The 25,176-nt window shown below is 38.6% G+C and overlaps 1 protein-coding gene across 1 annotated transcript in view; it reads right to left on the reverse strand.

Moving 5' to 3' along the window:
• Positions 1-11,974: 11,974 nt before the first annotated feature.
• FAM160B1 (family with sequence similarity 160 member B1) overlaps positions 11,975-25,176 on the reverse strand; it is a 43,891-nt gene continuing 30,689 nt past the window's right edge. The window contains exons 14-17 of the mRNA XM_012505626.2: positions 21,617-21,760; positions 15,789-15,929; positions 15,342-15,445; positions 11,975-15,240 (exon numbers count right to left, since the gene is read on the reverse strand). Of these exons, the coding sequence (XP_012361080.2) occupies positions 15,135-15,240; positions 15,342-15,445; positions 15,789-15,929; positions 21,617-21,760 (495 nt within the window). The 3' untranslated portion in view covers positions 11,975-15,134. The remainder of the gene's footprint in view (positions 15,241-15,341; positions 15,446-15,788; positions 15,930-21,616; positions 21,761-25,176) is intronic.

The raw sequence follows: 25,176 nt of genomic DNA on the forward strand, positions 1-25,176 counted from the left end.
GAGTGGGGTGCACTGTGGGGAGGGGCAGCAGAGCAGAAGTCTCACCAGGGTAGACAGGGCCAGGGGGCCATGCTGAGCCCTGGCCCCAGGAGCTGGCAGGTGAGAAGAGACTCATCTCTGTAAATAATGCTTGAGAGTCCATCTGAGCCCCCTGGGAAGCTTGTCCAGAAAGCTCCCGGCAGGTCCCATTCCTATCAATTCTGGTTCAAGAGGCCTAGGAACCCGAGAGGGTTCTGAGAAGCAGTGGCAGGGCCTGCCGTGCATCCAGCACCTACTTGGTAGCAGGTGTGGAAGGAGGACTGTGCCCTCATTCAGTCCTTACAACAACCCTCTGTGATAGATGGTACCATCCCCATTTTACAGATGAGGAAACTGAGGCTCGGGGAGGTGATGTGGGGTGCCTAAAGCACCAGAGCTGGGCAGTGATGGAGCCTGGACTGCAGTACCCTGTTGCGGGCGATGAGGAGGAGCTGTCACAGGAACAAGCCAAATCCTGCATTAGGAGGCTCTGGTCCTCGGAGCAGGACCAGAGAAGAGGTGGACCTGCATGCCTGGTCCACAGCCCTCCTTGGGGACCTTCTGTTCTCCCTAAGGAAAGGGTTGGAGTCAGGTGGAAACGTAGGAAGGAAGAGAAGGTAGAGAGGGGAGAGGAGGCAGGACCAGCCACCAGGCAGGGGGCAGTCAGAGCTACCAAGGCAAAGCGCTGGTGAGCGGGAGGGTGGGGGCCCAGGGTCTTTTCTGCTTCCTCCTCAGTCTTTCCCCTCAGGCTCCTTTTTCCTTCTAGAGCTTTTCTTCTTTCTTCTTTCTTTCCTTTTCTTTCTCTTTCTCTCTTTCTTTCTCTCTCTCTTTCTTTCTTTCTTTCTTTCTTTCTTTTTTTTTTTTTTTTTTTTTTTTTTTTTTTTTTCTTTCTTTCTTTCTTTCTTTCTTTCTTCTCTTCTTTCTTTCCTTTCCTTTCCTTCCCCCCCGCCTTTCTTTCTTTCTCTTTCCTTCAACAGAGTCTGGCTCAGTTGCCAGGCTTGAGTGCAATGGCGCAATCTTGGCTCACTGAAACCTCCATTCCTGGGTTCACGCCATCCTCCTGTCTCAGCCTCCTGAGCAGCTGAGATTACAGGCACCTGCCATCATGCCCAGCTATTTTTTGTTTTTTGTTTTAGAGACAGGGTTTCACCATGTTGGCTAGGCTGATCTTGAACTCCTGACCTCAGGTGATCCACCCGCCTCAGCCTCCCAAAGTGCTGGGATTACAGGCGTGAGCCACTGTGCCCGGCCCCATGTTTTTTTCTTACTTCTCCACCCTCCTTGCTTCTTCTTTCTTCACTTCCCCTTTCTTAGAAGAGGGGTTTTCTCCTCCCTCACAGATCCAAGGCACGCCCTCACTCCTCACAGGATGGCAAGGAGAAACGATCAATTGCTTGAGTAAAGAAAAACATCAAAATCAGACCCGTCTGCAGTCAGAATCCACAGCAGTCCTCCCACAGCACAGCACTGCCTCCGCCAGCGGCCTTCCTTCCCTCGGAACTGAGCCCGTCCAGGGCTGCAGAGCGGCCTGCAGTCCCTGGTGGCAACAGCACTTAGCGGCGCCTCATGTTTAATGCAAACAAGCTTCGGAGACAGGAAAGCTTTCAAGATACAGCTGAAGATACACGAGCACTGCCCTTTGCAGAGCAAACACGAATGTACAAAACCAACGTGGGTTTTCCTATTTTACAATAATTGTGTTCTCATCTGTGCAGATTTAAGCAAACCGCTTCTGTCAGAAGAAAGGAGAAATCTATATCCAAGGGCCTCTGTGGCCTAGAGAGGCCCGAGTCACCTCTGCTTTTTGAGTCTCCTAGTAATTTTAAAATGAAAAAATTCCGGCTGGGCGCGATGGCTCACGCCTGTAATCCCAGCACTTTGGGAGGCAGAGGCGGGCGGATCACCTGAGGTCAGGAGTTCGAGACCAGCCTGGCTAACATGGCGAAACCCCATTGCTACTAAAAACACAAAAAATTAGCAGGGCGTGGTGGCACGCGCCTGTAATCCCAGCTGCTTGGGAGGCAGAGGCAAAAGAATTGCTTGAACTCGGGAGGCAGAGGTTGCAGTGAGCTAAGATCGTGCCATTGTACTCCAGCTTGGGCAAGAAGAGCGAAACTCCATCTCCAAAAAGAAAAATGAAAGAATACTAAAATAGGTTATACAATTTGTAGTTGATTTGTAAATGCTCATCATTAGCAAGTTAATATTTTTAGCACAAAAGAGATAATGCAATATAATTGTGCTAGTTACGAGCTAATTACAGGATTTGTAAAAAGTAATCATTCCTAGTGTGCTATAAGTAATGGGACACAGGTGTATAGCTGTATTTTGAATAAATTCTTTAACCTGTTAGGATGTGATTCCTTTGGGAAAAAAATCTAAAGTAGAAGTCTTTTGTGTGGCTGTGTTGAAGTGTATGATATTGATGACCATGGATGTTTCCCTTCTGCTAACATAGACACTCTTGTCTCCAAACAAGTTCAGCTGTGCTTCCCACTCAGTCATTCATTCTGGATGGTTTTGTTAGCATATCCATGTCCTCTACCCTATCTTCAGAGTGCTTAAGTTGAAAGGCTTTATAAATACCACGTGTCTAGTCCAATACCCTTTCCTCAGCTACCTGGACCCAAAACACCATGCCAAGTCAATGCAGTGCTATAGAACTTAGGATTTTTTCCCCCCTCCTGAATATTCCTAAATAATTCAGTGTTTTAAAAGACTCTGATGTATCTTGGAGAAATGGCTGATCCTAGGACTGGGGCAGGAAACATAGGAGATGAGCTGGGAGTATTTTGTAATCTCCAAAAGTAAGGAAGTACTAAAAAACAAAAAGAAACAAACAAAACACCCATATATTGATGGGGGTATGTTAAAGAGACACAGGAACCAACTGAAACTGTTCCCAGAGGCCAAAGCTGGAACAATTTGATCAACAAAACCAATGAAATAGTGTTAGATTATAACCCAAAGTATAAGATAAATATCCATGAGTTTGTATTGATATAAATGATTGGATAAATACAGGGTTTGGGACACAAATCTTCCTTGCAGAATGATTCCAAACAGTTTTTTGCAGATACTCCACCCTCAAAAAGGTACAGTATTAACTCCACACTTCTGAAGTGTGAGCTATTTATGATGACTTTGCTTCCGAAGAATACAGTATGGAAATGGGAGGGAAAGAATAACTTTACAGTGGAGAAACCTGACAAATACTATTTCAGCCAGGGGATCAAGCCCGACATCATGCTGACAGTGTGCACTCTTGATAAGATATGACTAAAATCACACTTTATCTCTGTATTTGTTCTCTGTAACATCCACAATCCCAGTCTAATCATGAGGAAAACATCAGACTAATTCCAATAGAGGGCATCCTACAAAATACCCAACCAATACTCCTCAAAACTGCCAAAATCAACAAAAACATGGAAACTCTTAAGAAAGCTGCAGACACTGCAGAAAGCCTAATAGCAACCACTCCTCAGAGGTCTGAACACCAGCTCTGCAGGGCCCATCCCCTAACCTTCTAGGTTCTGATCATCTCAACTCCTTTCCTTTGAATCCTCTAGCTTTAGAGGTGGTGCTGCTTCCTGCTGTTTTTAGCCCAGTATTACACTAATGTTCCTGCTTTGCTAATTCCGCCCTCCAACACCCAATTGCCTGTATAAATTTCCTCTGTTGAAATACCTTGTGTGGTTTCTGTTTTCCAAACTGAGCTGTGCCTGTTACAGTGCTTGGTACCAGGAATAGGCCCTCAGGGATGGGCATTTGGAGATTGATTTGATTATGTGCTTGGTTTTAAATGCTGGGCTGAGATCTTTTCAATGGGAATTGCTATGCTAGTACTCCATTGCATTTGGAGGCATAGTGATTAAGTTGTCACCAGTGATTGATTGAGATGAAATGCCTATGGAATCAAGTGCCTTGTGGGACCATATAGCTTTTCACACCAAGAATGAAAAGGACAATAGGCATAAACTGTCATTGTCCCTTGATTATCCTAATGGCAGTGGTAATTACGACTACAAAGCATTGGAGTGGGATGGCATCTTCTAACTGGAGAGATTACGGAAAGGAAATCACTAGCTCAGGTTTAAACTTCTAAATTCAAGTCTAAAACAGAGCACTGAGAGGCTCTATGGCAGCCCTAAAATAATGTTATTTTTTTAGTCACAGGGCCAATCTCATACAAAAAAAAACATAATTAAATTGTGTGGGTTATAAAATTACAATGTAAGTTGAACTCATAGAATTGCCCTTGACTCTTATGAGAAAATGCATTGATTGGGTGAGTGGGCCTCTAGGATTTTGAATGGTCACATCTGGGTAGATGTGAATAAAGCTGAAAATCTTGAACCCAAGGCTTCTCTGACAGTAGAAGCTTTTGTCATTTAGATCTATAATTAGAGTCAGATCTTAGCATGTTCCAGGGGGAAAAAGTGAAGTCTGACCTGGGAAGAATTAGCTTTTATTCCAAATGAATGACAACATCTTGCTAATTGATTTAGGCAGAAATCTGAGGATTATTGTGAGAAGTGTCAAAGGAAGATAAAATATAACATTAAATCAGGCCAATGTATGGACTTGGGTGGACTTATCAGAGTCTGGACTTACTGTGTTAGCTCATCCAACTGGAAGTGGCTCTAACAGTTTTCTTAGCTGAGTCAATAAAATATATTTATTGGTGGCCTACATTCAGTGAGCTGAGATGACAGAACCTCCTGGGCTAATGTAGAAAAAACAATCCATAGATTTAGGGAGATAGGAATGCAAATTTACACGGGGGCATGAACACCCAGCCATATCTCCTGATGGGGTGCAGGTGACAATCTCTTCTCTGAGGTACTAAGAAATATATTAATCAGGGGAGTACCAGCCTCCCTGGAAAGCTCTGTGGTGGATCCTCTCGCTAGACTGGGGTTAACAGTGGAAGATGCTGCCACTGAGATGTGTCTAGTCAGGAAAACAGCAATTATGTAATAGAGGTTTCAGCAGAGGGAATTTCATATGGGAGTTGGTTACATCAGTGTTGGAAGGCTGAGTGAGGAAAATGGATTATTCACTGAGGTCATCCAGAAATAATAACCCAGGAGGCAGCTACTACCACTGGGGCTGACAGAACAAAGGGAAGAGGCTGGGGTTGCAGAGCTAGAAGCTTAGGGCCAGGGCGCTAGAAATGTAGAGCTCTGGTCTCTGAGAGGGGGCCTGCCATGCTGCTGTTGCTGCATTTGACAGCAGAGGAGGCTGGTTCTAGGAGGGTTTAAAGAATGCAGAGCCTAGCCAGGCTCAGTGGCATGATCCTGTAGTCCCAGCTACTGGAGAGACTGAGGCAGGAAGATTGCTTGAGCCCAGGAGTTCAAGGTTGCAGTGTGCTCTGATCGTTCACTGCACTCCAGCCTGGGCAACATAGCAACAGACACCCAGTTTAAAATGTGTGTGTGTGTGTGTGTGTATATACTATATATGTGTGTATATATATATAGAGTATGTGTATATATATATAATATGTATATATATAGTGTATATATATAACTGTATATGTATTACATATTTAAAAACATATATTTGTATATACAATTAAAAATAAATTATATATATGTATATGTATGTGTATATATATATATGTGGAGGCTAAAATCAATTGCTATGGACCCATTGCTGAGGTGATACAGATTGGAACAATAACCTCAAAGGAAGGAAGTTGCTTCTTCCTCCTCCTGTTCCCCTTCTCTGGAGCCTCTTATTAGCCAAATGTAATAGAAAGCCAGTTAGTAAAGGAGAAATCTAGTTCGTAGCATCCTAGCCTAGCAACACAAAGCAGTACAGAGAGGAGTGGATTTGGAACAGAAGGACAAGAGCTTAGTAAGCCCCACTGAACTTTCCTTATCCCTTGTACTTTAAAAAGCAAACCTTTCCAAGACAGGGACTTTATTGAAATCCCCTCTCCTCATCAGAGCCCTACAAGATTTAGTGAATATCTGTTGAACATCACGGGTGATGTTACTATAGCCTTCGACAATACAATACATTTTGGACCTCAGACCTCAACATTTATGAAACCAGCACTCAATTGTAGTGTTTTATGTGTCTAGCTGAAAAGTTTTTTCCACTCCAAGCAGGATCATTTAGGAAAGTCCTGTCAAGAGAGTAGAGCCTGCCTTTGTATAAGTGGAGTAGCTTCTTACTGTCAGTGGTTTGATGAATAGAGGTACTGAGGGGAGCTTAACTGCTCCTGTAAAATATATATATATATATATTTAAAATCATTGTTAAGAGGCAGGGATCAGCTTCCATGGTGATGTAAGGATTTCTGAAGAGTTTGTAGATAAAAGCAAGGTCTTTAAAAATAACACAGGAACCAGTAGAAAAACTCAGCATTTGCGCCTATCCAACATCTTTCTTAACCTAATAAGGCTGACAGTCAGCATCTCTGTTAGAAGAAGTTAATGGTATTAGTTGAATGATTGATTACACAGATCACTGGAGGAAGGGCCAAAATACAATGGTCTTATATCAGAGTATAGCAATGGCAAGCTGTAAAATGAGGACAAAGAAATTTTAATAACGACCTTAAAATGGTGTTGATAGTAAAATGCTCAGCCCGGAATTATCTATGTCAAATTAATTACACTTCCATAGTCTTTTCCTTTCCATTGAAATAAAAATGATAATGAGCAACACTACTTCGCAAGATGTATATCAGCAATTTCTGAGTAATTTCTTTGAAATACTCAGCTCAATGAATATAAATTATATTGTATGCTATGCATGAAAAGACTCCAACCATTAACTACTGTGCAAAATTATTTTTATTTCAATGTCAAATTCCAAAGAAAAACACCCAGAAATTTCTATGCACGTTTGCATTTATAGCTTTTATTATTTTTAGGATGTGGTTTTGAACCCAAATTCCAATGAGTCATATGTACTCTTGCCAACAGTATTTTCAGGGAAAGGCTTACTTGAAGCTGCATGACATTGGATCATTTTATGGAAAATGTAAGTCTTTATGAAATGGAACCTGTTTGTTGTCAAGGAGTCCAAGCTACATTACTAATGAGGTAATATTTTATTTTAAAAGTAGGTGTTTTCTTCTCAACTCCATTTCTGTGGGAGCCCAACACCAATGCAGCTTAAGGAAATGATAGTCTATTTTCTAATCATTTCTAAAACAAAATGGAAATAAAGATCACAGGACAAAGAATTGAAGCAGCCCACAAAGAATATAGAACCATAAATGCTCTGTGACTTGCTACATTGTTGATAAGAGCAACAGGATAAAGAGATTTAAGTAGAAGAGCACACTTTAAACATGGAAGAATAATGTTTAAGGAACAGCTAATTTGTTTCTCCCCTAGAAATCTCCAGTACATGGCTCTCTTGGGAATTCTAATCAATTAAAACCCTACATGCTATTCTACTTGTGAGTGGAATAAGGAATACATTTCTCATGTTATTATATAAATGAATCTCATCTTCAGGGATTTGAAATATAGCTTTATCCAGAGTATAGTGAATTTGTGTGTCATCTCATCTTTCTGCATTATAGTAAAATTGATTTTATGATTCCTTACTCATAAATCACAGGCCTGAGGCAATAACAGCCTTGGAGATGCTTTTGCTTGTCTTGCCTAATCTCACAGGCTGGGTGTGTCTCTTGTTCTTTTTTCTGAAACACATCTAGCTTTTCAGCTTGCAATTATGATTATAGTTCTCAGCCTTGAAAAAGAGTGGCTGTCAGACCCAGGTCATGTTCCTGGCTTGTTTGGATCCTCTAAACTGAATACCATCCCAGACACCTTTAGCACATCATTGGAAGAAATTAATAGTGTGATCATGATGCAAATGAATGCACATCACAACATGGGTACCATTATGAACTTACAGCTACAAAAATCAAAGGATATCTTCCCTTTCCCCTTACTCTCCCCTCTGATATAAGAGCAAAGTGACCCATGGTGGTGTTTAGATTTCTGGCAGTCTGCTAGGGGTTTTACCTTCATGTAAGGATGTGGTTCTTCAATCAAGAGAAGTATAAAGTATTACCTAATATTAAAAAAATATATATTCCCCCACTTTTTTTAAAGACTCCCTGTCAGTTCCTCAATATACTGACTAGTCCAACTAGAGCAGTGGTCCCCAATCTCTTTGGCACCAGGGACTGGTTTCATGAAAAACAATTTTTGCACGGACTTGGGGGATGATTTCGGGATGCAACTGTTCCACCTGAGATCCATAAGGCATTAGTTAGATTTTTATAAGGAGCGTACAACCTAGATCCCCGCATGCAAGTTTACAGTAGGGTTAGCGCTCCTATGAGAATCGAATGTTGCTGCTGATCTGACAGGAGGCGGAGCTCAGGTGGTCGCCTGCCGCTCACCTCCTGCTACGCAGCCCAGTTCCCAACCGGCCATGGACTGGTACTGGTCTGTGGCCCGGGGATTGGGGGACCCGTGAACTAGAGTGAAGAGGAAAGTCGTAATATAAAATCATAAGCCTGGGCAATATAGTGAGACCGTATCTCTACAAAAATAAAAATAGCTGGCCACAGTGGCACCTGCCTGTAATCCCAACTACTCAGAAGGCTGAGGCAGGATTGAGTTGAGGCTGCAGTGAGCTGATAGTGCCACTGCACTCCAGCCTGGGTGACAGAGCAAGACCCTGTCTCAAAAAAAAAAAAAAAAAAAAAAAAAAAAAAAATTTATAAAGCACACTGCATTGGGAAATCAGGTAATTCCTTGAAGCCACCTCAGGAAGACTAGGTACGAAGGAAGCAGAAGTCTCTTGATCTTGCTCCCTGGCAGGAGTGAGCTCTGGCCTGTCCACCTGCATTCTAGACTGACTCCAGGCTTAGATTTCTAGCCTGACTCCAGGCTTAGGAATGGGTGGGAGTTGTGGGATGATAACCCAGTGGAGGTCTACACATACTATCTCTCCATGCATATCTGGCACGTGGCTTCTGAATTCATCTCCACCATCTCCATCAGCCTAGGTTGGTTCTCTCTTAATTGGATATGCAAGCTGCTTTGTGCCCCAAACCAGGAGAGAATAAAGAATGCTGTCAAAAGAGCACTGAGTTAAAAGTAAGGAGAAAAGCTTGGTTCTACAAATGCTTTAGCTGAACCAAATCTTACCCCTAATGTTTGGGTCATTTTAAAAGTCCAATTTAATCTTTTGGTTTTAGTATTTCAGTTGACTATGTGCCTTCTCACTATACTATAGTTTTAGAGAGAGATCACAAATCACAAGCTAATTGCTATTCATCAGCTGAGAAAATATGGGCCCAAAGCACTGTTCTTTGGGCTAGTGCTTTATACCAACATCAGAATGAAGTGAAAGGCCACAGTTAAGCATGGCAAATACAATAGGATGCAGAAGTTTCTGGCCAGGTTGACTCTGTTGTCATTATAACTTCTTTTTTTTTTTTTTTTTTTTTTTTTGAGATGGAGTCTCACTCTGTTGCCCAGGCTGGAGTGCAGTGGCGTGATCTCTGCTCACTACAACCTCCACCTCCCCGGTTCAAGCGACTCTCCTGCCTCAGCCTCCAGAGCAGCTGGGATTACAGGCACGTGCCACCATGCCTGGCTAATTTTTGTAGTTTTAGTAGAGATGGAGTTTCACCATGTTGGCCAGGCTGGTCTCAAACTCCTGACCTCAAGTAATCCGCCTGCCTCAGCCTCCCAACGTGCTAGGATTACAGGCGTGAGCTACCGCGCCTGGCGTCTGTTCTGGTTATAACTTCTGAGACTATCTGGCATATCTCAAAAAAAAGTAAGACTATAACCCAAATGTAAGAATAATACATATATAACATACTTAAAAGTAAGAATATGCAGGCAAGGCTTGAGTTTCAGATCTTCCTGTTTAGATGATTTGCCATCTTCCTTCCTTTCCCTGGGGCTCACACCTTTTGGGTCTTGTTTCTCTAACAGTGTTCACCAGTGTGCACTGTAATTTATTTTTGTAAGCACCACACCAAGACTGACTTCTTTAGGGCTGAAATCATTTTTTTGTTTTCCCAGCACCTTAATACCTGGTTCATAGAAAGTTCTTGAGAAATGTGTTAAATAAACAAAATTCTTGTTTGGTTTGTGGATGTCCTATTTCTGATACATTTTTAGAAATGATATAACAGAGAAATTTCTAATGCCCACAATAGTCAAATCAGTGATAGTAGTGAGTATGAATGAAACAGGCTTAGATGGATCTCCCTGAGGTGGGTAGTGGGGTATATTACCAAATAAAGTTAAAAACTGATTTTCTGGAATCAACCCAAATGCCCATCAATGATAGACTGGATAAAGAAAATGTAGTGTATATACACCGTGGAATACTATGCAGTTATAAAAAGGAAGGAGATCATGTCCTTTGCAGGGGCATGGATAGAGCTGGACGCCACTATCCTCAGCAAACTAATGCAGGAACAGAAAACCAAACACTGCATGTTCTCACTTATAAGTGGGAGCTGAACAATGAAAGCATATGGACATAGGGAGGGAAACAACACACACTGGGGCCTGTGCTGGGGGCGGGGTGGGGAGGGAGAGCATCAGGAAAAATAGCTAAAGCACGTGGGGCTTAATACCTGGGTGATGGGTTGATAGGTGCAGCAAACAACCATGGCACACATTTATCTATATAACAAACCTACACATCCTGCATATGTATCCTGGAACATAAATTAAATTTAAAAAAAAACAACAAACAGAAAAACTGACTTTCTGCAAGGTAGTCCCTAGGTAACAACTTTATTGCCATAAGAACAACTATAAAACACTCCATTTCTTCTGCATCATTCAGCGTTAAACAAACTCACATGCAGTGTTTCTGCTTGCTTGTATCTATTTTTTTTTTGGAAAAGAGGTATAGATTTTTACTTGAGAGTTACTCCAGCAAAACTTCAATTTTTACAGTTTTATGTTAATTCTTTAAATTCCCTTGGGATTACTAGTTTTCCAGCTAAAACACTGCTAAATTCTTAACAGTTTGAAGCAGGTTTTGGACTGGGGATCCAATTATGCATTCCCAAAACGCAGTTTTCTTTTGAAGTGGCTTCTTTTGAAGGGCAAGGAGGGTGATTACAACTCTTCAATGTCTAAACCTTGCCTCTTCCATCCTTTCAAACTATCATCTTTATTTCCGTCTAAAGTGATTTTGAAAAGAATCTTCGGGTAGTTGGGATTAATCACTGGATTTTTCTCTTTCTGGCTGTGCTGTGTATTACATGTTTCTTTGTTTCCTATTCAGAACCTCTGGCAAATACTCAAGTGAACAGGGTAAGTCTAGAGTCTAATTGTTTTAAGTGTCAGCTAAAAAGAAAAGTTTTAATATGTGTTAGAAAAATACTAAGAAATAATGCTTAGAATAAATTGTTTTTCTGGGCCGGGCCAGATGGCTCACACCTGTAATCCTAGCACTTTGGGAGGCCGAGGCAGGTGGATGACCTGAGGTCAGAGGTTCAAGACCAGCCTGATCAACATGGTAAAACCCTATCTCTACTAAAAATACAAAAATTAGCTGGACATGGTGGCAGGCACCTGTAATCCCAGCTACTCAGGAGGCTGGGGCAGGAGAATCACTGGAACCCAGGGGGCAGAGGTTGCAGTGAGCTGAGATCATGCCATTGTATTCCAGCCTGGGGAAGAGTGAGACTCTGCCTCAAAAAAAAAAAAAATTGTTTTTCTGAGACATTCCTTCTTTTTGGGCAGTGATTATTAAGAAGGGAAGTGGAGGATATATATGAGGTTTCCCTGGGGCAATTTTTCAAGCTACACATCTCTCCTCCACAAATAGATATATTGCTTTTTGTTCTCTCCCTAGAATACTACAGAGACCCATTGATTGTAGTGTGCCATATCCCTTTGTGTGTTGGGGGTGCAAAAAGTTAAGAATTGTTTGAGATTTATCATTGGATAAAACGTTCCCAATTAGAATTTTACAAAAACATAAGACGTTTTGTTTAAATTACATTATTTATTTTTTAGATCATCCCTCTTAGTCCTGCATGCATTGTTAGCACAAAAAGTTGAACTTGATCACAACTTCCTTTGAAGAGAGAGTAGGTACACAATGACCATCTGAAGAGTTTCTCCACGGATGGACCAAGAATTCCAGACGTTGGTAACACTGTCAGTAACCTACACAATATTCAATACAAAAAATTTACCAAATATCCTGTTTAATGTAAACAAGGCAGGAGGCAAAACAGAGTATTACAGTAACACTATTTTACAGGGCCCAGAAAATGTGATTATCTACCATGTTTTAACACATAAAGTGTCACAATGACATGCACATTTGATTTACTATATAACCCAAAATATAATTACCATATAATGTGGTTTTAGCACTTCACTGTAACTTCTTCTGTCAATACTGATGGACTTCATAATTAAATGGTAATTGTATATTAATGCAATAATTTATGGAAACATTACCATGAATTTATGAAGTAATTCCATAATTTGTGCCCTGTAAAATTCAGTGTAACAATGTTTACACTAGCAACAGTGTAAGCAAGCTAAGAATTTTGGTCCTTATATATATACATATATACACATATACACACACAATAATGTACAATTAAACCAAAAAGCTATGAATCCACTCACAGCTTCCATATTGCACAAACAGATATATTATGAGAAAGTTACATAGTTATAAGGTGAGTACTATATGGCAATAGGCTAAGACAAATCTGAGTTCAATCAAGTAAAGAATGTGGCTCATAACTAAAAACAAACCCAAAGACTATATTGTTAGAAAGTTTTAAAAAATGTGCATACTTATTGATACAAATGTGAAGCAAGGCTGAAATTCACTTTGGAACTTGCTATGGCAATCAATTGTTATGACGGTGCTTTCCACTCAACATAGTGCATTTTAGTCACTGTTTTTGCAAGTACTGAGTAACAGAAATATTCAGCTGTCAACAGACGGTAAGAAAAACTAGTGATGCAGTACAATGTTTCACTAACAAACTGAACTCACTGTGAGAGCTTCTACTGGCTCTAGGTCTGAACTAAATATAAAAGAAAAAAGAAGGGAAGAAAAACAGAAACTTAGAAACAAATGAAATCTTAAGCCTTAGCTGATTACAAATTAAAGTCATTACAATAACTTAAGAAAATTATATTTTCAGAAGCAGCATACACATACACAAATATAAGAGTTAAAGCTTTTCTGAGCTTGGTTTCATGGATTAGTTATAAGGTCCCATAGTGAAATCAAGGATAAAAGAGTATTTGGTTTCAGAGGTAATATCATTGCTACTACACCTATTGAGCACTATGAAAACATTAAGAAATATCTAATATCTCTTAATGCCTTAGTTTAAATACTCATATATCAAAGTAGACTGTTACTACATCTAGAAATGGAAATGTCGAAGTGTTCCTTGTATGAAGTGATTAAAAAATACAGCAAACTGAATAATGCCTTCACATCATTCAAAATGATTTAAAGAAAATCACGCACAAATAACTATCTCCCACTTTTGTGTTTTCTTTGTTTTACTTAATAAATCTCTTAGAATAAGCTAACAAAGATTTGTGTGAAATTAGAGATTTAGTCTTTTTGTTGTTTTAACAGTGGTAAGCATTCTAGAGCTGAGGCTATTCATAATCTTTGATATTCTGTTAATAGCAAAAACAAACTATGAAATAAACCAGAAAAGCTAACACAACGAAATGAGCAGATAGGAGTAAAACAAGCCTCTATGCACATGCCACACAATGCGCATATGAAAACATGCTACATAAAATAACTTCCTAGAGGGGGTAGTGACAGTTCCCTTCAAGCTGGAACCTTTGATAGCCTGTTCCCCCAAATATCAGCAAATGAAAAGATAAAGAAAAAAGTGCTGCGGCTTAACATGTCAAATAAAAACAAACAATAGCTTAAAAGCAGTATTTGAGTGATCAGCATCACTTAAAGGAAAAATAGAAAGTGGACTGGCAAACACGATTTTGTCAATCAAGTACAAGCATGCTGTGCCCAGCGCAGCTTTGCTGAACTACAGGTTCCTACATGTACACCCATTCACATACATACCCAATTTCCCCAAATCCTTTAACACGTAAACAGGACATTTAAAAGTCTGTTTTCTTTAATCTCTTTAGAATCATTTAAAACAAAAGACTGAACAAAATAGAAAAAAATGTAAACATCGAGGAGCCACTGGCACTTTGATTGCTGCCAAGGGTTATCAGTCAGTTCCCCACCTAGACACCACCATGCGTTTCAGTAAGAAAATCAAATTATAAAGCAATTTTCTGAGAGGGAGAGAGGGGGGAAAAAGGTTCTCAACCCAGTACATGTTACTTAGCTTAAAAAAATACAATTTTAGCAAACACTACCAATGGTGAGCATAAATTCAACACTGTTGCGAAAATGACAGTTTAAATAAACTGGGACCCACACATGAAGAAAATCACTAACATGGCTATGTGCACAAAAGAGTAAAAGAACATTTCTTTAAAAATATAGATATATTAATCAAGAATTTATCATATTAAATTGTTATTCTTAAAAAAGCTGAAGAAAGTTAATGGTGCTCTACACATTTTTATCTCCTATAATTAATTCATTCAATGGTTTCTGAATTGTATTTTTTTCTCATTTACAGTTTTTTTCATATTTTGTTTGATAAGAATTCTGACCTTAAAAAGTTATAAAATTAGTGATTTTTTTTTGCTATTTATTAATCCAAAAGAATATAAGCATTTGAGTCCCAGAGAATGTCAAAATGCCTTGCTACCTAAAAGGATATTAATATAACAGAAATATCATCAAAGTCATGACATCAGAAATATTGCAGCTTTTCACACAGTCATTAGAAATGCTTATTTCCTGAAGTTCCTTTGATTGTATCCTGGATTTAACAATGTGCAATTTTATATATATAGAACCATTATGATAAAGCCAATGAAAACAACATTATACAACATTTCACCAAGAATCTCCACTCAATAGGTTCTTAATGGTTCTGTCCAGTTTACAGCAATACTTCGTTTAAAAAGGCTTTTTATCCTCTTGTGGCTGAGTGGAACTGAATCTTTTTTGATGAAATGTACACAGTAGTTCTGTTCCCCTAGTTACTTGAAAGATGTTATTTATGGTGTGGAGGAAGCGTGATATTTCACGAATGCAATTGCCGCCAGCTCCTTACAGAACTCTTCTAACACAATCACACCCTCTAGCAGTGTGATGTGGTCAATACTGGTAAGGGAAAAACAGACAATAAATCATTTCAAGATCTCAGTCGATCATTAAGTTCACTGAAACTTTTGGATTTAAAAAAATGTAAAACACTAACTTACATAGGGCCTTCAGGTTCCAAACCAAGTAATCGCTTTCTGACTAACAGAAGCTTGGGAGTAAAGTCTTGAATACGCTGGATTCGAAGCATAAGGTCTCCAACAACCTGCATCACAGAGGCAAGGCACTTCAGTTCCTAAAATCAGCTACACAGACAATCTCAGGATTTAAAAAAAAAAAAAACTTCATTCCCTACTATTTAATAAAGAATGTAAACTTTCACTACTCATATAATCATCTTTAACCAAGGACTCATACCTAATTCTTTAAAATAAAAGTTACATATTATTTAAAATAATTTTAAAAATAATAGTTCAGAATGTATAATAATTACTTTTAAGCAGTAGATATATTTTTCATTATGTGACACTAATTGCATACAATGACATTAACATATTAATTGCACAGATTTATCAATCCTAGGGAATATAACAGAACTAGTAACTCACCCTGACAATTACAGAGAAGAGAGATCTACAGCCGGGAGCGAGGTTCACGTAAGGATCCAAAAGGTACTCGTGGATGTGTGGATGAGGGAAGAGAGAAAGTCTAGATAACACTGAGGTTACTTGTAAGTTTACATCATATGGCTATGGAGAGGTAGAAAAACAGAAAGGCATTGAATAATAACGTATACCTGTGCGCTTAATTTACTATTTCAATTTGTCCTTTTAAGAAAGGAGAATCTGGCCAGGCGCAGTGGCTCACACCTGTAATCCCAGTACTTTGGGAGGCTGAGGCGGGTGGATCACCTGAGGTCGGGAGTTCGAGACCAGCCTGACCAACATGGAGAAACCCCGTCTCTACTCAAGATACAAAATTAGCCGGGTGTGGTGGCACATGCCTGTAATCCCAGCTACTCAGGAGGCTGAGGCAGGATAATTGCTTGAACCCGGGAGGTGGAGGTTGTGGTGAGCCGAGATCATGCCATTGCACTCCAGCCTGGGCAACAAGAGCGAAACTCTGTCTCAAAAAAAAAAAAAAAAGAAAGGAGAATCCACCAACTTCCTCCCTGCTCCGCATGCTCTTCTGCAATGAAAATATCTACAACTAAACTAGCTCTCATCATCTCAAATTACATATATTGCAGGCCTAAAACTTTAAAGATTTAAAAAGCATATAAACATATAAAGACAAATACGTGACACAGAATGTTTATTTTATGCAGGTTGATTCAATTAATGAAATTGTTCAAGGGGTCATAAAAAAGCACCAGTGTGTCATATATAATATTAATTACAGAGGACCCATTGAGCAGAAGACCAAAAAACAAGAAGGGAAGATATCACATCTTTTTAAATATAGTAATTTTAGAAGTGATATTCCTCACCTCAGATTATTCAACTACTACCAATTCCCAAAAACACATATACAGAAAAATAAAGTCAAATCAGAGAACCTTGTCACCAGAATGAAAGTACTTGGGGATAGAATCGATGTTGACCCCTATGCCTCAAAGTGAATGAGAAGGTTCAAAACGGTGATTACGGAGAGGGATCATCTCATTTCTTGCCTGAGTATTAACTTTCCCCAAACAACTGTATATCTGTGTACAGTTCCTCACACTTGTTTTGTATGAAATAGCACGATTTTACTTGAATCTAGTTGTCTGTTTATTCTTCACAGAAATGGGCTTTACAGAGTTACGTCAACATCAAAGCAAAAGGCACACTACACAAGGAGTTGCTACTACTTGCTCAGAACTTTCAATAGAAACCTCTCACCCCTTCCAGTTTGCTTCTTCTAAGCAGCCAAAGGAAACGGATTGGTTGCAACAAAACTAACTACAGTGAGGAGGCTGCAGAGAACCCAGGTGGCAAAAGTGAGACAGACGCTGCAGCACAGTGGAGGGAAGAGGGAGTCAGGACCAAGTGCAACATCAGCCAGCACAGCGGAATGTTTTACTCTCAGCCACTGAACAACCTGCAAAGCCTTGATCACAGTGAATAGCAATGAGGAAGTCAATCTCTGGCATTCAGTGGAGAATGCTCGGGCACGCGCCAGTTCTGCTACAGACTTCGGCATTTTACTATCTTTTGAAAATCACCACAGCTACAGATGCTATGATGAACATGTTTTGTTACGTAAACAAAAACTCTCAAGTCCTATGCTGTAAGGCCCATTTTAGTCTTTCTAACTTACTACTAGATTCATGAACATGGATTTTTTCAAAGAATAGAAACTGCTCCAAGTCTTTTTTTTTTTCAAAACCTAGCTGTAAGGAAGGTAATTGAAAGGAAATATGCATTCTCAGTAAAGGATAGTTTAAGAGCAAATTCTCCTACTTGGTAATACTTGGGGGCTTTTGGGTATTTTTTATTGATATAGCATAACTGTACCTATTTTGGGGGTCCATGTGATATTTTGATATATTTTACAATGTGTAATGTGTAATGACCAAATTAGGGTAACCGGGACACCCATCACCTCCAGCATTTATCTTTTCTTTCTGTTGGGAACATCACAGTTCTCTTCTAGCTCCTTTGAAATATACAATATGTTTTTGTTAACTAATTTTCCTACTGTACTACTGAATACTAGAACTTATTCCTTCTAATTGTATTTTTGGACTCATTAACCAACTTCTCTCCATTTCTCCTCCCTTGATAATATTTACAATAGAATAGCCTTCTCTGAGACTCAACTCATAATAAACAATGAATTTACATTAAATTGTATTTTAGGTATGAAGGAATCATTTACAAAAAATAATTTAAAAGAATGCATTTAGTAAAAAAAAAAAAAAGTAGAAAAAAAATTTAAAATACAACTCAAGTCCAGAATTGTACATGACTCTTCAATGCAGGTAGTTAAGATTTTTAGGTCACTAAATTTTGCCATCTGCAGGTGCTTAAATAAATAAATCAATACAATTTGGCTTTAAACAAATATATTACTATTTAGACTTTGTATTTTCTCTGTGTGGTGTTACTTTGGTTTGCAGTTTATTTTAACATAAATCTAGGTCATAGGTTGCTTAAGAAATTTAAGGCTGACACAGATTATTTCTTAATGTAGTAAAAATGAAAATAAATTTCAACAAGCTAAACTTGTTTCACTGTACTCTGAAATGGTCTCTACTTCCTATTGGTAATAACTTTAAAACAAGCTGGCCTTTTTGGAGGTTGTTGGTACTTAAGTGTTTATATCTATTATTTGGGGTCCCTTTATTTTATACTTTATACAGTATTTACCTGAAAGGAAAGCAAGCCAGATTTCTCTGACATGCCAAACAGACTTGGCCCATGTTTTTGGACTGAACTCAAATTTTGAGATAATAAACTTTGACTTAAAAAAGTAATATCAACTTCACTTTAACAATTAGAAAATGTGACAAGTAGCTAAGTTACTTGATCAAATTCAAACTCGTCACGCTCAGGGCACGGACAAGATTTGGCCTCCTTACAATGTTCCTAGTGTTCTTTACATTCTGCTATGAGCTTTAGTATTTTAATATCTTTTTACAATCACCACCATTACAAACAATAGTAAATGTTTGTATTATGAATTTTTTTAAATTAGCATTGTGATAACACAATAGTGTTATGAATACTTGATACTGTAAGTTCTCAATTATGCATGAAGACATTAGCCACTTGCCAAACTATTCATATTAAATGTTTAATCTCAGTCAGGTTACCTAGACTCTATTAGGAAGACATACTAAGAAAATGCCCTGCAAAGAGAAAAACAAAAGAAAAAGAAAAAAGAAGAAAGAAGGCCAGGCATGGTGGTTCATGCCTGTAATCCCAGGACCTTGGGAGGCCGAGGCGGTGGATCACCTGAGGTCAGGAGTTCGAGACCAGCCTGAGCAATATGGTGAAACCCTGTCTCTATTAAAAATACAAAAATTAGCCAGGCGTGGTGGCATGCGCCTGTGATCCCAGCTACTTGGGATGCTGAGACAGGAGAATCGCTTGAGCCTGGAAGGGAGAGGTTGCAATGAGCCAAGATCACACCACTGCACTCCAGCCTGGGCGACAGAGCGAGACTTGGTCTCAGAAAAAAAAAAAAAAAGAAACAGGGAGAGAAAGAAAAAAAACTACAAGCAAGTACCACTATCAGCAAAAATGTTTAGGAAAGAAAGAAAATAAAACTAGGCCAAAAATGCTTAGCTTCCTAGGACTCGTGTTTTATCTCTGAGATCAGACTATACCAAAAAGGCTTTGAAAATCAAGGGTTTTTTTTTTTGTTTGTTTGGTTTTTTATTTTGTTTTAGAGATGGGGTCTCACTATGTTGCCTAGGCTAGTGTGCAGTGGCTATCCTTAGGCACAATCATAGCGCCCTACAGCCTTGAACTCCTAGGATCAAGCAATCCTCCTGCCTCAGACTCCTGAATAGCTGGGACTACAGGTGCACCCAGCTCAAGAGTTTTAAAAATAAAAGGTTTCAGACGGGGCTCCATAGCTTACTAGCTGTAAGTCACATAACTGAAACCAAAGATTCCTCATTTGTAAAATAATACTAGAAATCTGTCTTGCCTATGATACAGGGTTACAGGAAGAATGACTGAAACAGTCTATGAATCAGCTGTGTGCTATGAAGTGCTATCTGATGAAATTGAAAAGTATTTTAAGTATTTCAGATACTGTTTTCAATGTATCCTTTTGTGCCAGCACTCTACAAACTAGAGAAAAAGTGCTCAAGTTTGAAGATTCAGGGTGGATATTTCAATTCAGAAATTACTTTTTAAAATTTAGATTCTTTTTTAGTACTTTCGGTCAAAATATCTAAACATTACTGTCTTATACTCATTGTTATTACCTCTTGCTTGTTAGCTTAATCAAATTTAAACTATGCCTAGCAAACTGGCTCAAAAACAAAAACAAAAAACAAAAAAGCCACAATAAACTGATGAATCCTGGCTACCCAGGAGGTTTACACAGCCATGATGTGAGGCCACAATACCTATTAATAATCAGATTTTTATACTTTGCTTGTCAGGTTTAAAACAACCAACCAAGCAACACTAGAAATACAGCACATGCTATTAAGAGGTTAAAAAAAAAAAAAAAAAAAAAAAAGGACCTGGTTTCTTATACAGATTACCATCAGAAACAATGCTGACTAAACTCTAACATAGTGAAATACTTCTTAGATTACAATTTCTTTATTTGACTTTCTGGTTATTGAAGACAGCCTATTTAGTAAATTTCTTTTACAACTCCCTATGCTCACATAAATATTTAACTAAAATGCTAAAAAAGAACACGTACTTTAATATACAATTGCAAATTAATTCCAAATTGGTCCACTCAGTTTCTACACTGAGGAAAGTACTATGCTAGTTGTGTTCTTTCAGGTTTAGATTCTAATGGGTCAAGCATTTCAAAGCTTTTTCTTTTTTTTGAGACAGAGTCCGGCTCTGTCCCCCAGGCTGGAGTGTAGTGGCACCATCTCGGCTCACTGTAAGCTCCACCTCCTGGGTTCACGCCATTCTCCTGCCTCAGCCTCCCGAGTAGCTGGGACTACAGGCACCTGCCACCACACTCCGCTAATGTTTTTGTATTTTTAGTAGAGACAGGGTTTCGCCATGTTGGCCAAGATGGTCTCGAACTCCTGACCTCATGATCCACCCACCTCGGCCTCCCAAAGTGCTAGGATTACAGGCTTGAGCCACTGCACCCGGCCTTCAAAGCTCTCTTATCACTACGCTTACGAGCCAATGAGAGATGGAAGGAGGGATTCCATAATCCCAAATTTATTTCTCCTAACAGTCAGATGAGATGTACATAGCAACCTATCAGCTGATGGTGATTTTTATCCACCTTTAAAGGAGTACATTAACCTTTTCTATTTCACCTCTCCCTTATGAAAATGAGGATCGTATACAAGCTTTGTCTAAAGAGCCAGGTTCATCTAACACTATTCTGTAATTTTATTGAGACCAGAGTGTTCAAGATTCAATCTGAAATGACATTTAGGGTCTTCTAAATTGAGCGTCTGTATTTGTACTAAAGGTACTAACTAAAAGGCTAAGAAAGTCATAAAAGGAAAGCACTCCTAATCATCTCCAAAATGTGTTAAGGATATTAAGACAATGGCCTATCATGAGAAGTAAAATAAACAAGCAGCTGTCAGGCCAAATAAACGTTTTTAACATACAGAATGCATCACAAATCTGCCAGTTGTTGGCAATCAAGCTTCAAGAAAAAGTCACCCAGTGGAAAAAGAAAACAATAAAAGTACTTTATTGAAGATCTACTAAGACTTGAGATGATTCCATGGTGAATGGCAACAAAATAATATGAAAATTAGTATTTTAAAATGTATTACCTGATCAAGAATTCTTCCCATTCTGTCAAACAGCACTTTCAAAAAATGACCTTCAAAGAAAGCTGCTTCTAAATTGCACTTTTCCAATGCTTTTGGAGACCCAGGCCACTCCCATCTTAAGCAGACAGCACAGTAGTCTCGGAACTAGGGGGAAAAAAGCATGTGAATCATTAAAGAACAAAAACGAATTAAGATGAAATAGAAATGATTTCCTCAAATAGGCATATAAAAAACCACTTGAATGCAGAAAGTCTGCTATGTTTGAGGTGCCAAGGGAGAGGGGGAAGAGATGACTCAGATCTTTCTGTGACTACGGGCACAGGTAAGATTATATTAACTGCTGCTACCAGTATAAGTTGATGAAAAAGAGACATATTTTAACTTTACTAAAATACCCCTAACAGCTCTTTCCTTTAAAGGAATTTAACTCTTTCGTTACTTTCATCACCGATTTAGAGGACATTTAAAAAGCAAAGTCAGACCTAGCCAAGTTCTCAAATTTATTCTAAAATGGTATATACCATAGATGAACTGACGCATGTTATTTGAGAAGACAAGCCTGCCGTTCCTAGAATGGATGCACACTAGCACACTAGGCATGATGTTATGATAGGATCAAACAGTGCTACTGACCAGTGCTGGTCCTCAAAGTGTTTACTACTGTCCACAATGAGATGAGGACAAAAAGCAAGATCAAGCACTTAAAAACGTTCCTAACAATTTGACTATGAAGAGTTTTATGTCTGTTAACTCTAACTATGAAATAATCAGGGTTTGTATTTTGTGTCTTTTTTTCTTTTCATTTTTCTACAATAGGAATTCTTTTTTTTTTTTTTTTGAGATGGAGTTTCGCTCTTGTTGCCCAGGTTGGAGTGCAATGGCGCAATTTCGGCTCATCACAACCTCCGCCTCCCAGGTTCAAGCGATTCTCCTGCCTCAGCCTCCCAAGTAGCTGGGATTACAGGCATATGCCACCACGCCCAGTTAATTTTGTATTTTTAGTAGAGACGGGGTTTCTCCATGTTGGTCAGGCTAGTCTCGAATTCCTGACCTCACGTGATCTGCCTGCTTTGGCCTCCCAAAGTGCTGGGATTACAGGCATAAGCCACCACGCCTGGCCAGGAATTCATTTTTATTGCATTTTACAAAAGTGTTGGTCTGTGACAGATTGGAAATAAAAAACAAAACAAAACAAAACAAAAAAAAACACCCTGGTCTTTCACTACAGATAGTTATCAGTGAAACAGTGTGAATATTTATAAGCAAAAGAATAGTTCATATAATAAAAATGAATTTTAAAAGTCTCCCCCAATATGTAATTTACTTGAATTGAAACAAAAGAAATTTAAAGCACTGTTTTCTTCTACATTCCTTCCCTCTTCAGATTCTCCTTATTTAATAAAGCAAAATTACTTTGACTTCTCTAGTTTAGAAATTACCTGAAATTAAAACAGAAAATGGTTGGGGTGGTGGCATGAGCCACCAGGTCCAGCTAATTTTTGTATTTTTAGTAGTGACGGGGTTTCACCATGTTGGCCAGGCTGGTCTCCAACTCCTGACCTCAAGTGATCTGCCCGCCTTGGCCTCCCAAAGTGCTAGGATTACAGGTGTGAGCCACCGCGCCTGGCCCAAATCTCAATTTTTAAGAAATCATTTTTATATTAACACTTCTTATATTCTGACTTATAATTTCTTGTATCTTTTGGTTTTTCTAATATTTCTGAAACAATTATAGCTGCATTTGTAATCACAAAATGGAAATGAGAGAAACTTTACAGAAAGAATAAAAGCAGTTTAAAAATCCAATCAGTACTGCTGAAAGATGTATTTTACTTTTATTGTCTTTACTTGATTGTTATTTGAATGTTACTTGCTACTCCATTAATTTATTCATGTATTAACGCAGATGAATTCATGTATTAACGTGGACTTGAATTAAAGTATTATGAATTAACTATGTGCATATGCAGATTAGTTATATATAATAGCATACTTCAATACAAATAATTTAAATAAAAATTAAATGTACATTTTTCAGGTTTGAGAATTTTTAAAATTTAGACTATATAAATTTTAAAATTCTCTTTCAAATTTTGAAATATTTTATTCTGGTTATTTATTCAACAAATACTAAATAGTTACTGATATTGTAAAATGTATAAAGCTCTAAGCTACATATTTTGTGGGATTTAATGGTAAATCAAGCATGAATCCTACCCTCAAGAGACTGACTATTACCTTATAACCCCAAGGCAAGAAAGAAAACACAAAGGACCACAAAAGATTAGACATAATGCCATGAGCCTGAAGATGAGTAGTTACCTTTACTGTTGGGAACGGAGAGGAGGAAGAGGGTAAAAAGAATAAATCACGAGCTGGCATTTATTCTGGATGTTGAAGACAGTGTAGAAATATAGATATCAGATGGTGGGTGAGAAGAGGAGAACCTTGTAGGCAAACAGAATAGCATCAATAAATGCATGTAAATGTTATATTTGGATAGCAAGTGAAAGTCATAGTAAGAAATACAGAAAAGCAGGCTGGAAAATTGATCCAAAAGGATCCTTAATTCTAAGATTTGATGTCTAAGTATTTATACTTCATGAATTAATAAAGAAGGGGTTCTCAGATCCACACTTGAATGAGATTAATCTGTTAATGGCTTCTAAGCAGAAGGAACAGGCTCAGGAAACAAGTTATGAGGCTACTGTAATCCTGGCAGAGGTAATAAAGATGTAAACTAGGATTCTGAAAGCAAAAAGCAAAAATGGAGAAGGGGCAGACAGGAGAGATATAGTAGGGGCAAAACTGATACAACTTGGCAATACACTAGAAGCTAAGGAGAATAGAAGATGAATGAATCCCAGGCAACTCTGAAATACAAACCTTGAATGACCAGGAGGATGGATGTGCCACTGGCCACAGCAGGAAACAAAGGAGCAGATGCAGTTTTAAAGGAATCAATCATAAGTTCTGCTTTGGAAAGATAAAGTCTGAGGTCTTAGAAGAACATCTAAGTGGCTGAGGCTAGAGCTTTGGGGACACCTCAGATAAAGAATTCAAGACAGAAAGCATGTTAAACCAAAAGAATATCAAAGGAATGAAGATAGAAAAGAGGGCCATTGATAGATATTTTTGGTTTTTTGGCCACATCATAATATGGTGGACAGAGTGGAAATGACACCTGACACCTAAAAGCAGCAGCAGCAAAGAATGATGCTGCAGAAGCCTTAAGAAAGGAGAAAGTTTGAAATGGCAGGGGCTGGGGTGGGGGGTGGGGGTGGTTTAAACGAGTTCAGCAAAGTTACAGGACAGACGCTCAATACACAAAACCAGCAGTATTTCTACATTTGGAAAGAACAATCAGAAAATGAAGTTCACAAAATAATTTCACTTACAATAAAGAATACTTAGGAATAGATTGAATGAAGGAAGTGCAAGACTTGTACACTGAAAACTATGAAATTCTGTTGAATAACACTAAAAAGAACCTGAGTAAATGGAAAAATATCCAGTGTTCATGAATTGGAAAACTTAATATTGTTAGGATGGCTGTACTT

This window comes from Nomascus leucogenys, chromosome 3 (assembly GCF_006542625.1).
Source record: "Nomascus leucogenys isolate Asia chromosome 3, Asia_NLE_v1, whole genome shotgun sequence".
Taxonomy (NCBI): domain Eukaryota; kingdom Metazoa; phylum Chordata; class Mammalia; order Primates; family Hylobatidae; genus Nomascus; species Nomascus leucogenys.